We start from the raw sequence: 12130 nt of genomic DNA on the forward strand, positions 1-12130 counted from the left end.
AACTAGATTAAATAATGCTGCTCAAGCAGAGGGAATTTCCCAGGCTCTTAGGTTACTAAATTAATAAAAGTGTATTCTATGAAGGCAAGAAATTAGATCTTTAGTGAGTGTGGGTCATGGGAGACTGATAGGCTTGAAAGAGTGTTTGTTCTTTTTTACAGAATAGGTAAGACAGCAGGTGTAAAGTACAAGCCAGGACAGCCACCTTTATTTATGTCTAGGGACAGGAAATTGGAATTACCTTTGCTGGACTCTGAGACCTCAAGTGTCAGGTCGAGATTCAGTATTTAATGCTGGCATCTGATATTTTGAGCAGATAAAAATGCTGCCATGCTTTCACCTATGCTTTTTTTGACTGGGGAAGAGCTCTCCAAACTGCAGATCCTCATCTGTGGCTGATTGTCTTTTGGAGTTATACTGTCATGGATTTCTTCAAAATATGCCTGAGAACCCTGTCCACTTTTCAAGTGTTTTTCCATCTGGAAAAGTCTTATTTTACTTCAGTCTGGAAGGAGTCTTCCTCTTCTTGTTTTTTGCATTGGTAAAATCTTTGTTTACTCTGGCCAGACCAAGGACATCACAAATTGCTACTGGCATAGGGCTTTTAGTCATATGAACACAGAGCAGCTCATGAAACTTTTGTTTGCACACAGCCCAGCTCTTTGCTATACATGGATTCAGATAAAATTGGTGTGTAATGGTAAGGTAAATGTACTGATTTGATACAAAACCTTCCATGCTCTTTGGAATAAACTTTTGTAGGGTAGCATTGTCAGATTTCAGATTCAAATTGTGAGCATGGCGTACTGTTGAAATTATATGATTCCTCTGTCTCTTAAGTGCTGGTAAACAAGACACAGCTGTCAGGAGGTTTTCAAGTAGTTCAGTCCTAATTTCCCCTATATTCCCACTGTACTTGTTAGCATAAAATACTCCCTTCGTTAGTTTTTCTGAAGACAGAAAAGGGAAGAGAAATGTAAAGCTGAAAGTTTCATGATGGACACCAGGTGGGAGTCCACCATGCTGCAGACTGCTTGCCTCAGCGCTGGGGAAGAGAGGAACATCATGTTTTATTAACCTTTGCAGTCTGTATCAATAACAGGAGCAAATTGCAATTATTGGGAAATAATGTTAAATTAATACATTCTCTCGAGTAACTGCCACTGCTCCCTCTGGAGTCTTAATGAAATGTGAATTATCATGCACAGCTGGTGATGTGGCAGGTCTGTGTCACTGCTATATCAGTGCCAGAGGTCTGAGGTCCATACCAGTGGGAATCCTGCCTGAGTGGGTCCTCAGGTCTGTCTCCCTCCATCCTCACCTTTCTCGTTTGGCAAATCTTTACCTGGCACTTGTCTTGATGCTGTGGGAGAAGGACATGTGTGTAGGTGTAATGTCTGAAGCAGCTGGACTGGCCTACCAGCAGAGCTGTCCTCTGCTTCCCTGGCACTACGCCAGGGTACACCCTTAATCATACTGTCCCTGTTCCCATCACTTCCCTATTACTTACTGGTTTGAGTCTTTATTGTTATTATTAAGCTGGAAATGTTAGAATGCTCTGTAACAAACAGCAATCAGAATTTCTGACAGCATTCCCTGTTTTGGGCATCAGTCTGTGTTAGACTCTGATTTAACACCTGTTTGTCTCATTACTTCCACTGAGAAGGGAGATTAAGACCTGTGGAGTTACAATGCTGGCTCTGAGCCTTCTCCAGCCTGGATCAGCTGGAGCTTTGCCAAGGCTTGCACCCGCAGCAGAGAAGTGGTCCTTGCTCCATGAGACCCTGCAGGAGAAGGACAGTCCCTCACAAGCTGCACAAGTGGCTTCTGCACACTGGTTACTTAAAAGAGAACCATGGCCCTGACCACAGATGGCAATTGTGTGCTGAGGCTGGAATATTTCCCCATGGGACCTTTTCTCTCTGATTTCTCCAGCCAGCACTCTGCCGCTGAGGGATGTTCTTGCCTAATTATTCCTGTTTGTGTTCTTTGCCCTTTTTTTTTCCCCAGGCCCATGTGTTTGATCTGAACATTAATAAGCATGAAGCTCTCTGCACCCAGCTAGTGGTGACCAGGAAGAAAAATAAAACAACCCACATCCAATTTAATCCTGTCTTCCCTATTATCATTGTTGGAGATGAACGAGGCCTTATCACATCCTTGAAGCTCTCTCCCAACCTGCGCAAGATGCCCAAGGTAAGGATAAGCTGCATTCCCCTCATGGATGTACCAAACAGGTCTCTCCATGCCTTATCACTGTCCCCTCTCCTTCCGTGCAATAGTGTTGGCAAAACTGCTCTCTCTAGAGAGGTGCTTCCAACTACCTCAAACCTCTTGGGTAGAATGTTAAATCCATGCCTCTGTTCCACTATGAGTAGGAAGGCTCAGTTTGCTCCTGAGCAGGAGTGGGGACTGGTGGAAAAAGGATTTGCTGTCCATGGGCAAACTTTTTCACCATGATTCAAACAAGCTCTGGTCCAGAAGCTCTGCAGAGGTTCATTTGTTTCCCAAAGCTCACATATTTTCTGAACTTTGGGTTTTACTTGCAGAACTCTTTGTAAAAAGTAAAGGAGAACCCAACACTTTCCCAAGTCCTCCCACAAAACCTGTGCTGCCTGTCTTCTTGTGCTCCTGCATCAGAGCCTGTCCCCTGACCACCATGTCAACTGTTCTGTAAATGAGCAAGTAGTGTTCTTTAATGTGTGAGGAGACTTGGGATCCTTATCTCAAGTGACAGCAATGAGATACATGTGCCTCTGTGAGTTGGTGAAGTATTTTTCCTACCCAACTGTGAGGGCCAGTTGTGAAGGATGGTGATCTCTCTCACACTGATCCATTACTGGACTTTTTTTCTGGTCTTCATCCAGCTATAAGTTGAATTGCTGTAAATGCAGTGTCCTTTCTGAGCCCTTGTAATTCTCATATCCAGTTGTCTTGTTCTAAGTGGAATCTTTCAGGCTTTTTAGAACCAATCCAAGAAAGCAATCTCTCAAGATGATCATCTTTTATTTATGTACTCCCAAATGTTTTATATACTCTACTAATCTGCTGTATTAGGCAGGGTCTTTGGCCAGGAACTAATCGCACTGGTGTCACACCACAGTCTTCAGAGTGATGTTAAAAAAGTTCCTTCAGCTGGATGCCACTGGAAATGTGAATCTTTCCCTGTGCTTAGAGGGCACAGAAAACATTAGCATGGCAGTTTGTTTGGAGCTGAGCTGTGGGGGGCTGTGGAGGAGAATGAGTCCTTTCTGGGTGTGGTTGAGCACAGTGTCTGCCATGGACCCTTGTTGCACAAGGCCTTAAGCAGTGGAGGTGGGTCACACACACATAAATGTGGTTGCTCTCCTCCACTCCACTCCCCAGCTGTGGGCTCAGCTGAGCAGCACCCAGGAATACTGTGCTGTGGATCAGAATCATGGAGTGGTTTGGGTTGGAAGGGACCTTAAAGATCATCTTTAAAGTCATCATCCCATGGTCAGGGACACTTTCCACTAGACCAGGTTGCTCAAAGTCCCATCCAACCTGGCCTTGAACAGTTCCAGGGATGGGGCATCCACAGCTTCTTGGGGCAACCTGTGCCAGTGCCTCACAACCCTCACAGTAAAGAATTTCTTCCTAATATCCAATCTAAACTTGCTCTCTTTCAGTTTGAAGCCATTCCCCCTTGTCCTGTCAGTACATGGACTTGTAAAAAGTCCCTCTCCATCTTCCTTGTAGGCTCCCTTAACGTACTGGAGGCCACAATTAGGTCATCTCAGAGCCTTCTGCTTTCCAGGCTGAATAATCCCAATTCTCCCAGCCTTTCCTCCTGCGAGAAGTGTTCAGCCCTCTAATCATCTTGGTGGCCTCCTCTGGACTCACTCCAACAGGTCCATGTCCTTCCTGTGCTGAGGACCCCAGAGCTGGATGCAGCAGTGAAGGTGGGATCTCACCAGAGCTGAGGGGCAGAATCCCCTCCCTCACCTGCTGCCCATCCTGCTTTGGATGCAGCCCAGGACATGTTTGGCTTTCTGGGCTGTGAGTGCAAATGGTTGGGTCATGTCCAGCCTCTCACCCACCAGCACCCACAAGTCCTTCTCAGCAGGGCTACTCTCGATCTGTTCATGCCTGGATTGTTACTGAGGGTTGCCCTGACCCAGGTGCAGGACCTCCCACTTGGTTTTATTAAACCTCCTGGGATTCCCATGGGCCTACTTCCTAAGCTTGTCCAGGTCCCTCTGGATGGCATGCCATCCTTCAGGTATGGATTTGAATGTTTCCTTCCATTGCTGGTGGCCAGCTGCAGCCCTCTGTGCAGGGGTGAATGTTGTCCTCTCATTTGCTGACCTTCTTTAGAAGCAAAATTGCACGTTGTTGACAAAACAATTTAAACTGTTAGTTCATGAGTGACTCAATCACCTTCTGCTGACCTTAAACGAATAGGTACTATATCCCAGGCAACATATAAATGGGATGGAAATGGACTCTGCTGCTCTGATATTATTAAACTATCTGTCTTCCGCTGGCCTGGTTAAGTTTGAAGGGACACTAAATGGTGAACTAAATGTTTCCTTTACATGTGGAGAGGAAGGAGGGATGTTCAGGCATGGCTGGTTATGTGTACAGGTTCCTTGGCTGCAGCCAGCTTGTCTCTGAAAGGTAGGAGAATTTAAAACAGATGACATGAAGCGTGGTGGCAAAGTGGTGGATCTGGCCCAGACTACTTAGTCGCCTTTCTGTGCCGCAAGTGAACAAGCGGTGGTTTAGGCAATGGATGAGGGTGCTTTAACAGGGGGAAGTCAAGCCCTGGCAGAACAGGAGGTGCCATCCACTCTGTCGCCCTGTCTACCTCCTTCCTGTGCCTGCACAACTCTTTGTGTCCTTGGCACCAAGCCTCCAGCCATCTTTGCAGGAGTATCATCTCACTGTGGGAAGTCAGATGTGCTTCCAAAGTATTGATCCTGGCTCCTCTAAAGATCAAGTCAATGTGCTCTTTAAACCCTTACCCTGTCCAAGCAGCCTTCCTCTTTAAAATGGCTAAACTTCTCCCTCTTTTCTGGGAGTCCCTACGGTGGAGTTAACAGTAATGGAACTTCAGAGATTTTTGTAAGTGAAGAGGATTCAAAACTGTGTGGGGGAGTCCTGGCATCCCAGCTGTCTCCTTTCAGATAAACCTGTCTGTGCCTGGCTCAGCACCTGGGTACCTCAGGCTGTTCTCTTCACTATAGATCCCCATAGAACCCAGTGGGGACACCTGCCCCACACCCAACAAGCCACAGCCAGTGCTTCACATCAACCCCAGTATCTGTGAGCTCAGCTGCCTGGTCTTGCTTCTGTCAGCTCCTTTGGAGATGGAAGGGCACCTTTTGCTGAGGTCTGGCAGAACCTAGGCTTCCAAAGGGGCACAGACAGGTCCCACTGCCTGTCTGTTTCACAATGATGTCACAGGGGTTTGCCTTCCCACGCAGCTGGGACAACTGCTTTTGACATGTATGAAGAGCAGACTAATCAACCTTTTTTGAGAGAACTCTTAATAGCCACATGTCATTCCAAACCCCATTCTTCCCCTAAAAACAGACACAGTGCTGTCTGCTCCATGTTCTGCAGATTCCTTAACTATCGCTGGGCTTACAAAATAGGGCTTACAAAGAGAGACTGAGCTTGGGATTTCAGGCATACTGAATTTATTCTGTTTTGCCTGTTAGGTAAAGGTGTTGTGGTAGATAAGTGGAAATAGGGAGGATAAGGATAAGACTTTGGTCCCTCCCTTGAGCTAGGAGGGAAGGTTCAAGAGCTCTTTGAATAATTCGCTGGGTTGACCCACAGCTTAATTAATTCATATTTGTAAAACACTTGGGGATCTTTAAGAAGTGTTATTTAATACTCTGAGTTTTGCTGTCAGCGACTTTAGCACAGCCTCTTTTATGAACACTTGGCAGAACAAATATGCCGAAAGGGAAACTTCTCAAAAGCAGTCAGGTGGTATTTTCAGAAGTGACTTTCTCCAAGACATACAGTAAAATCTTCAAAAAATGCCTAAAACCCCCTGCGAGTTTTGGCATCCTAAATCATTTAGTGGCACGTGGGAAAAGGTGCATTTGTTGTTGAGAGGAAGCTGGAGACAGGGGCTCTGCCACCTGTTAGGCATTTGTGTCAAGGACACACAGAGGGCACAGAGGTCCTGTGTACAAGGGACATCAAGCCCAGCAGGTGTCCTTGTGTCTACGCCCTGGTCATTCAGGTCCTGGAGCTCTCCCTAGTCCCACAGATGAAGTCTCTGGGACAGGACAAAGACATCCTCTTGCCCCAAAGCAGTGAGCTGTATTTGTTTCCATGAGGTGTGATCCTGGTATAGGTTTTCCTCTGCCTATTGCTGTTGTCTCTAGATTGTGTGGACACTGTGGGAGGATTGTGTGAACTCCTGGGAGTTTTCTAGGAATGCACTACCCAACTGCTAAGCATCAGCTCCAAGAGCCTGGGAGCTTAGGGGGGCAAAGACAGCTGAACCCAAACCATGTGGGAAGAGCAACCACGGGGCAGAGAGCAGAGCTTGCTGAAGGTGTGTTTGCAATCAAACTACAACCATCATGGTCCTGCACTGGCCATGCTGAACAACATCTCCCTGAGCACCCAGCCCTGCTTGGGCAGAAAGCTCATTGCAACAAGTATTGTCCTGTGCAAGTAGGCCAGTGAAACTGCTTTGGGTCCTTCTACTCACAGGGCTCAGAATTGGGAGACAGAAATGCTTGCAGTATTTTAAGATGCAGCAGTAGGAACAAGTGGCTCTCTGCTGTTGTCCAAGCCACTTTTGGACTCAAAGCACTCCTTAAATGTTGCAGTGGATGTCAGGCAGGAGTTGTTCAACTTATAAAGTATCATTTCTAATTTTTAACGACCTTAGGTGGTTGAGTTCACCCGAGGGAAGCATTACTGTAAGAAGAATCAGTTTTGGGCAGAGCTGTTTAATTAGTGAGCCTTCCGGGTTTCACTCGAGGGTTGGAAGAAATTAAAGCATTTTGTCATCACAGTCAGAAGAATGTAGCTGCTCATGGGCTTTGGTTTTCTATAAACTGCTAAAATAGCCTGGCACAACCCCTGTCAATGCTAAAAGTAAGGAGAAGATAGTAAAAAAAAGTGTGCAGTGTTTTTTAGAAATGTTGGGAGACCACAGCAGAGTAGGAGTAGAAAAGAAAGCTTACAATACAGATTTGCTGAGACTAAGGCAAATTTCTTGGCCAGTACCCAGGCTGATGGCCAGAAGGCAGACAGCTTCTTGGCCTGATGCTTGTCTTGGATATTTTTCTTGGATTATTTAGGATGATTATCTCAGTCTCTGTTCCTGCTACTGATTTCTTCACATGCAAGACACTTCTTTCTTTGTCCGTCGGGGACAGTTGTGTTTCTTCCCATGCAGTGAATCCTGATGGACAGGGTCTAGCCAGGCATGAGTGGAGTGTGAAGGGGAACACGGCTGCTCATGCATTCCAGATCTGTGCACAGCCTTCCTGTCCATGTGCACATGCTGGGCAGCTGCTCTGCTCTCCCCATGCCTTATCACACCTTCTAGTGTCACCTCTGGGCTCCCTGTGCCCTGCTGCATCTTTGCAGCACTGGTGATTTTGCCCTTGGCCAAATCCAGCCCAAGACTGCTCAGCCAAGGGAGGGGCATCGAATTTTGCTTCATGAAGCACTGTGGCTCTTTGACCATAACTGTTGGCACAGTCTAGGAGGGATCAGTTACGGTAAGGGGACTGGGATGGACAGTGCGAGTATGTTGGGGTTTTAAGGAGATGAAAGAGGGAAGGGCATTTGGGGAAGATTGGAGGAAGTGTGCAAAGTTTAAAGGAGGCAATAGGAGAATGGCTGAAATCTCTTCTTCAACCTATCCACCTCCCCAGCATTGTCTCCTTCACGACCTCTTGGGACTTGAGTTGCTTCCTCCTCATACTCCCCAGCAGCACCCACTGCACACAGTGCTGTCTCAGTAAAGGACGTGACTTTCATCCCTATACCCAGTCTCAGTGGGATGCAGCTCAGATCCAGAGCAGGTACTAGGCAAGGACAGTGTAAACAGAGAGTGGGATTCTTGGTCCTGAACCTCACTGCTTTGTAGCCTTGTGTTGCCATCACCTAGGGTGACAGGGAGAAACTTGAAGGAGGTAAGGATCAGGAGATTGTTTCTGTTCTTAGTGTTTTCCTGTAGCTGTGGGAGGTGTGAGGGATGAACCAACCAGCACAAAAAGATGAACATAAACTCCCTCCTTCTGTCCCATGAGGTACAGTACACGTGACTGTATTTCAGGAAGGAAGCTATTGATTAGATACATTCTCCAAGGTCAGTTCTGGACTGGTGAGTAGTTTAGCACTGAGGAAAGTGTATTTGGTCCCTTAACTTTACATTTCAACAGCTCTCATTCTGTCTGAGAGAAAAGCACTTGTCTGCTCTCCAAACGGCTCAAGTTTTGTTCTTTTAGTGGTGTAATTCCTAGTCCTTCTGTTTTCATGCAAATGTTCCTCTCTCGTTGAGATTCCCTCAGTGCTTCTGTGGTGCTCAATCAGTGGTGGATTTCCTCTCCTCTCTTCAGAACTGGGTAATTGCTCAGTGACCCAGAAGCATAGAGCACAAGCAGTGTTGGAGGAATTTGGCATCAAGTGCTGCTGTGCCCTGCTTTCATCAGGACTGCCTCCTCCAGAGGCAGCTTGGCCTCTGGCTAAGGAGACACACACAACTGAGCTTGGGACTCATAAAAACTGACCTGCAGCTTGATAGCTTCCTCTGAGGCTTACAAATGCTTTTTTATTTCCTTTCAGTCCCTCCCCTGTTATTTAGTCTAATTGCAAGTAGCTGCTCTCTCTACTGCTAGGGAAAGAGCTAGCATGGGTGCATGCAAGAGGAGCATGGGTGCATCCAGATACTTGTGAAACCCTGTTCCTGATCATTCATAGCTTTCTGTGTCATTTTGGTACGGGAAGGAAACCCAGAGCTGGAGGCCTGCAAGATGGGTGGGTTGGAGACACGTGTATGAACAGGTGGCTCTGAGCCAGCCGTGGAGCAGGAAGGGCTGGAGGTGGTTGCTCTGACAGTCTCTGCTGCTGGCGTGTGCTGGTCCCAGCAAGAGGCCACACCACTGTTGTGCAGCTTGCCAGGGTGTGAGCAGCATTGCTTGTGGCCTGCGGCTGTTTTGCTATGCAGATCTGTGACTCATGATTGTAAATCAGCAGCTACCAAAGGGAATACTGACAAAAGCAGGCTCCCGTGCCCCTACCACCTTCTCCTTCCCCACTACACTTTCCTGCCCTGCCATTGTGCTAGGAAACCCATGAGCAGGAAGACCCTCACAGCCCCCAAGGATACCTTCGCCTTCCACTGTCCCACATCAGGTTCCTTGCAATCTCACATAGCCTGAGATAAAATGAAGGGACTGTTTAATCCTGGAAAGCTGTTACTTGGGAAATGAGGTGGTGCATGTGCCAGCAGGCTATAGTCCTTCTTGGGCAAAACTGAAGCCTTTGGAAATTTACCTAGACACCCTGGACATAGTCCCTGTTCACAGGAGAGTGGCTCTAAGGCACAAATCCAGATGTCTAAGAGTGTCACACCACAGTTACAGGGAGTTCTGGATCCTGGACAGAGATGTGGCAACCTTAAATACTCACATACTCACCCAGCTAACCCAAACAAACCAGCAGTGGATCTAAAGGACTTGAATCTTCTCTATATTAAATCTATTTTCTTCTTTTTTGGAGAAATAATTTTTAAGTTGCATCGAACTAAGTGAGGGGAGAAGAGAGTTCTGTGCAACAGAAGCAATGCTGAACCCCAAGGTGAAGAGCAGGAGTTTTTCTTCTTTTTACTGTTCCTGGCCACATGTCTTCAACCTTGTTTTTGTTGTGTAATGTCACTCTCTGTGGCTGCTATGTTTGGCAGTTGTTGGAGAGACAACATCAGCATATTTACAAGTTATTTTAAGCTGAAGTCAATTCCCAGTGGTCAGGGTGATGTGTGTTTAGTATCTTAAATGGAAACACTGGCAACTGAAGCAAGAAAAGGTCCCATTTTACAAAAATTCCATAGTACTTATGAATAATTTCTAAAGTGCAAATCTCATCCTGTGAGGTGCTGTGTGCTGTCAGGGGGATACTGACAAAGTCAAGAGGACTGTCTTTGACTTTCTAGTTTCATCTTTGAGGAACTATGTAATAAAAAGGTTTGCCTATGTTTGAAAGTGATGCAAGACTGCTCCATTTTGCAATACTAGCAGTTTGGACAGAAATGCTATGGGGATTTGGTTTTGGGATCAATAGTAGTCAGGACCTTCTAGATATAAATCTGGTTTGTGTCCGTTGGATTTGCTGTCCTCAGTAACTGAAACCTGAATTTGGACAAGCAAAAATGGTTTCTAGTGGTGCCTTATTTACACCTTTCCCTGCTGGTGCTGTTATGTTGCTACAAGTACTGTTTTGTCTGCAGACTTTTCATCCTCTTTTTTGTGCACAGATTGTGTCTGAACTTTGGTGTCTGCCATCCTAGAGCTCCCCAAGTCTCAGCAGTGTGGACTTTGTTCCTCTGCAGCCCGAGGAGCCCGTCACTGCCTGTCCTGGGAAATGCCTAATGCATGAGAAGGAGCTTAGCCTTACATTTCAAAGGACTTGCATTTTGGTTAGATGTGTGATTGCCTGAATATGCCTGTTCAACTTGCACAGCTCCTCTTTGAGCCAGAGCCTCAGCTTTCTCCAGTGCCTTGGCAGAAAGCCATGACAGCAGAGGAGGGAACACAGCACAGTGCTGTGGCAAGAGAGGCACTGACCAACCTTATGGGATGCTTAGCTCACCTGTCCTCCCTTTCTTGCTTTAATCTGTCCTCTGTGCATTTGTTTCCATGCAGATGACTTAAGTCCCCTCCAGAAAACTGGGGGATCCCGAGAAATCACCAGTTCTTTGCCTGAATGACAGCCCCAGTACAAAGGCAGAGAGACCCCCAGGGGGATAAACTATTTTCAAAGCAGGCTTTTGGCAGAGCCAGAGGCTGAGGCTTTTTTGGGAGACTCTCATTCCCCCAGCAATGGCTGAGTGAGGGTGCAGGTCTCCAGCCTGCAACCTCCCCTGAAGTGACAATTGGATGCTCAGTCCCCTGCCAGAACTGATTAAAGTGGCCTGATGAAGGAGGTAATGTGGGTGCTTATCCTCCAGGTCATCTGAGGGTGAGCTATTTTTTTGCCAGAGAGCCCCAAGCAGCTCTCAGGAGTGCAGCTATTCCTGTGCCCTGGCTCTGCACAGGGGTGTGGAGGAGGAAAGCTTGTTAGCTCTGTGCCTGAGCCACGGGGTGTGTTAGGACAAGGCAAGAGCTCATCATGGGGACAAAGTGCAAAGCAGTGGCTGGGGCCTGAGAGACTCCATGGATCTACAGCCTGTTCTCTGTGTTTCTCTCCTGCTGAGTGCTTTTAGGACACATCCAATACCGTCACACCTCAGGGGAGGAGCTGCAGTTGGGGTGCACTGATGGACAACTCTGTCCCACTGGGGCCCAGCTCCTGACAGGCTCTCCTGCCTCCTGCCTGACATTTGGATGTCACAGACTATCAAGGCCAAGATTTCAAGCTGGGCCAGCCAGGTCGCTGGAGAACTCATGAAAATTAGGAAGTGGAGCAGGGCACCAAAAGATGCTCACCCACAACTAGCAGACACAGCAATGATGTGCACACTGTTACCACTCCTGCCCAGTAATTCCATCTTGGCCCTGTGCTGTCCATCCTGGCAGACAGAGGAGTGAGTAGGGGAAGATAAGAGTGCAGGTCCAGGTGTGAAGCAGATGGAAGATGTGGCAGTTGTATGAGAGAATGGGTGAGAAGCTGGATCATGGCAGGGAACAGCACACATCCCATGGGTGTCCTGACCAGAAAAGTGCAAAAATGCCTAGAACACGAATAAGCAGCTCCCTGTTGGCTCTGCACCTTCACAGGGGTTGGTTTGGCCTCCATTTGGACTGATCATGCGATTAAGGTGGAAAAATGGAACAAATTGTTCCCGGATCATGGCTCTGCACTGTCCTGAGCACCTGAGGACTCACTCAGCGGGGATGGAGAACAGGACAGTGGTCTTCATGGGCAAGACCCATCCCAGTCATGTTTTTGCCTTGCCTCACTGAAC

General features: G+C 47.2%; 1 protein-coding gene across 5 annotated transcripts in view; it reads left to right on the forward strand.

Annotated features, from left to right (window-relative positions):
- DNAI1 (dynein axonemal intermediate chain 1) overlaps positions 1–12130 on the forward strand; it is a 140761-nt gene that overhangs the window by 110311 nt on the left and 18320 nt on the right. For 4 of the 5 annotated variants that reach the window (XM_064641389.1, XM_064641391.1, XM_064641388.1 and 1 more), the window contains one exon: positions 2011–2196. In XM_064641389.1, coding sequence (XP_064497459.1) covers positions 2011–2196 — 186 coding nt within the window. Of the gene's footprint in view, positions 1–2010; positions 2197–12130 lie in introns of those variants that run through there. The other variant, XM_064641392.1, reaches the window with a different exon arrangement.

The sequence above is a fragment of the Pseudopipra pipra genome, chromosome Z, assembly GCF_036250125.1.
Source record: "Pseudopipra pipra isolate bDixPip1 chromosome Z, bDixPip1.hap1, whole genome shotgun sequence".
NCBI classification, from domain to species: Eukaryota; Metazoa; Chordata; class Aves; order Passeriformes; family Pipridae; genus Pseudopipra; species Pseudopipra pipra.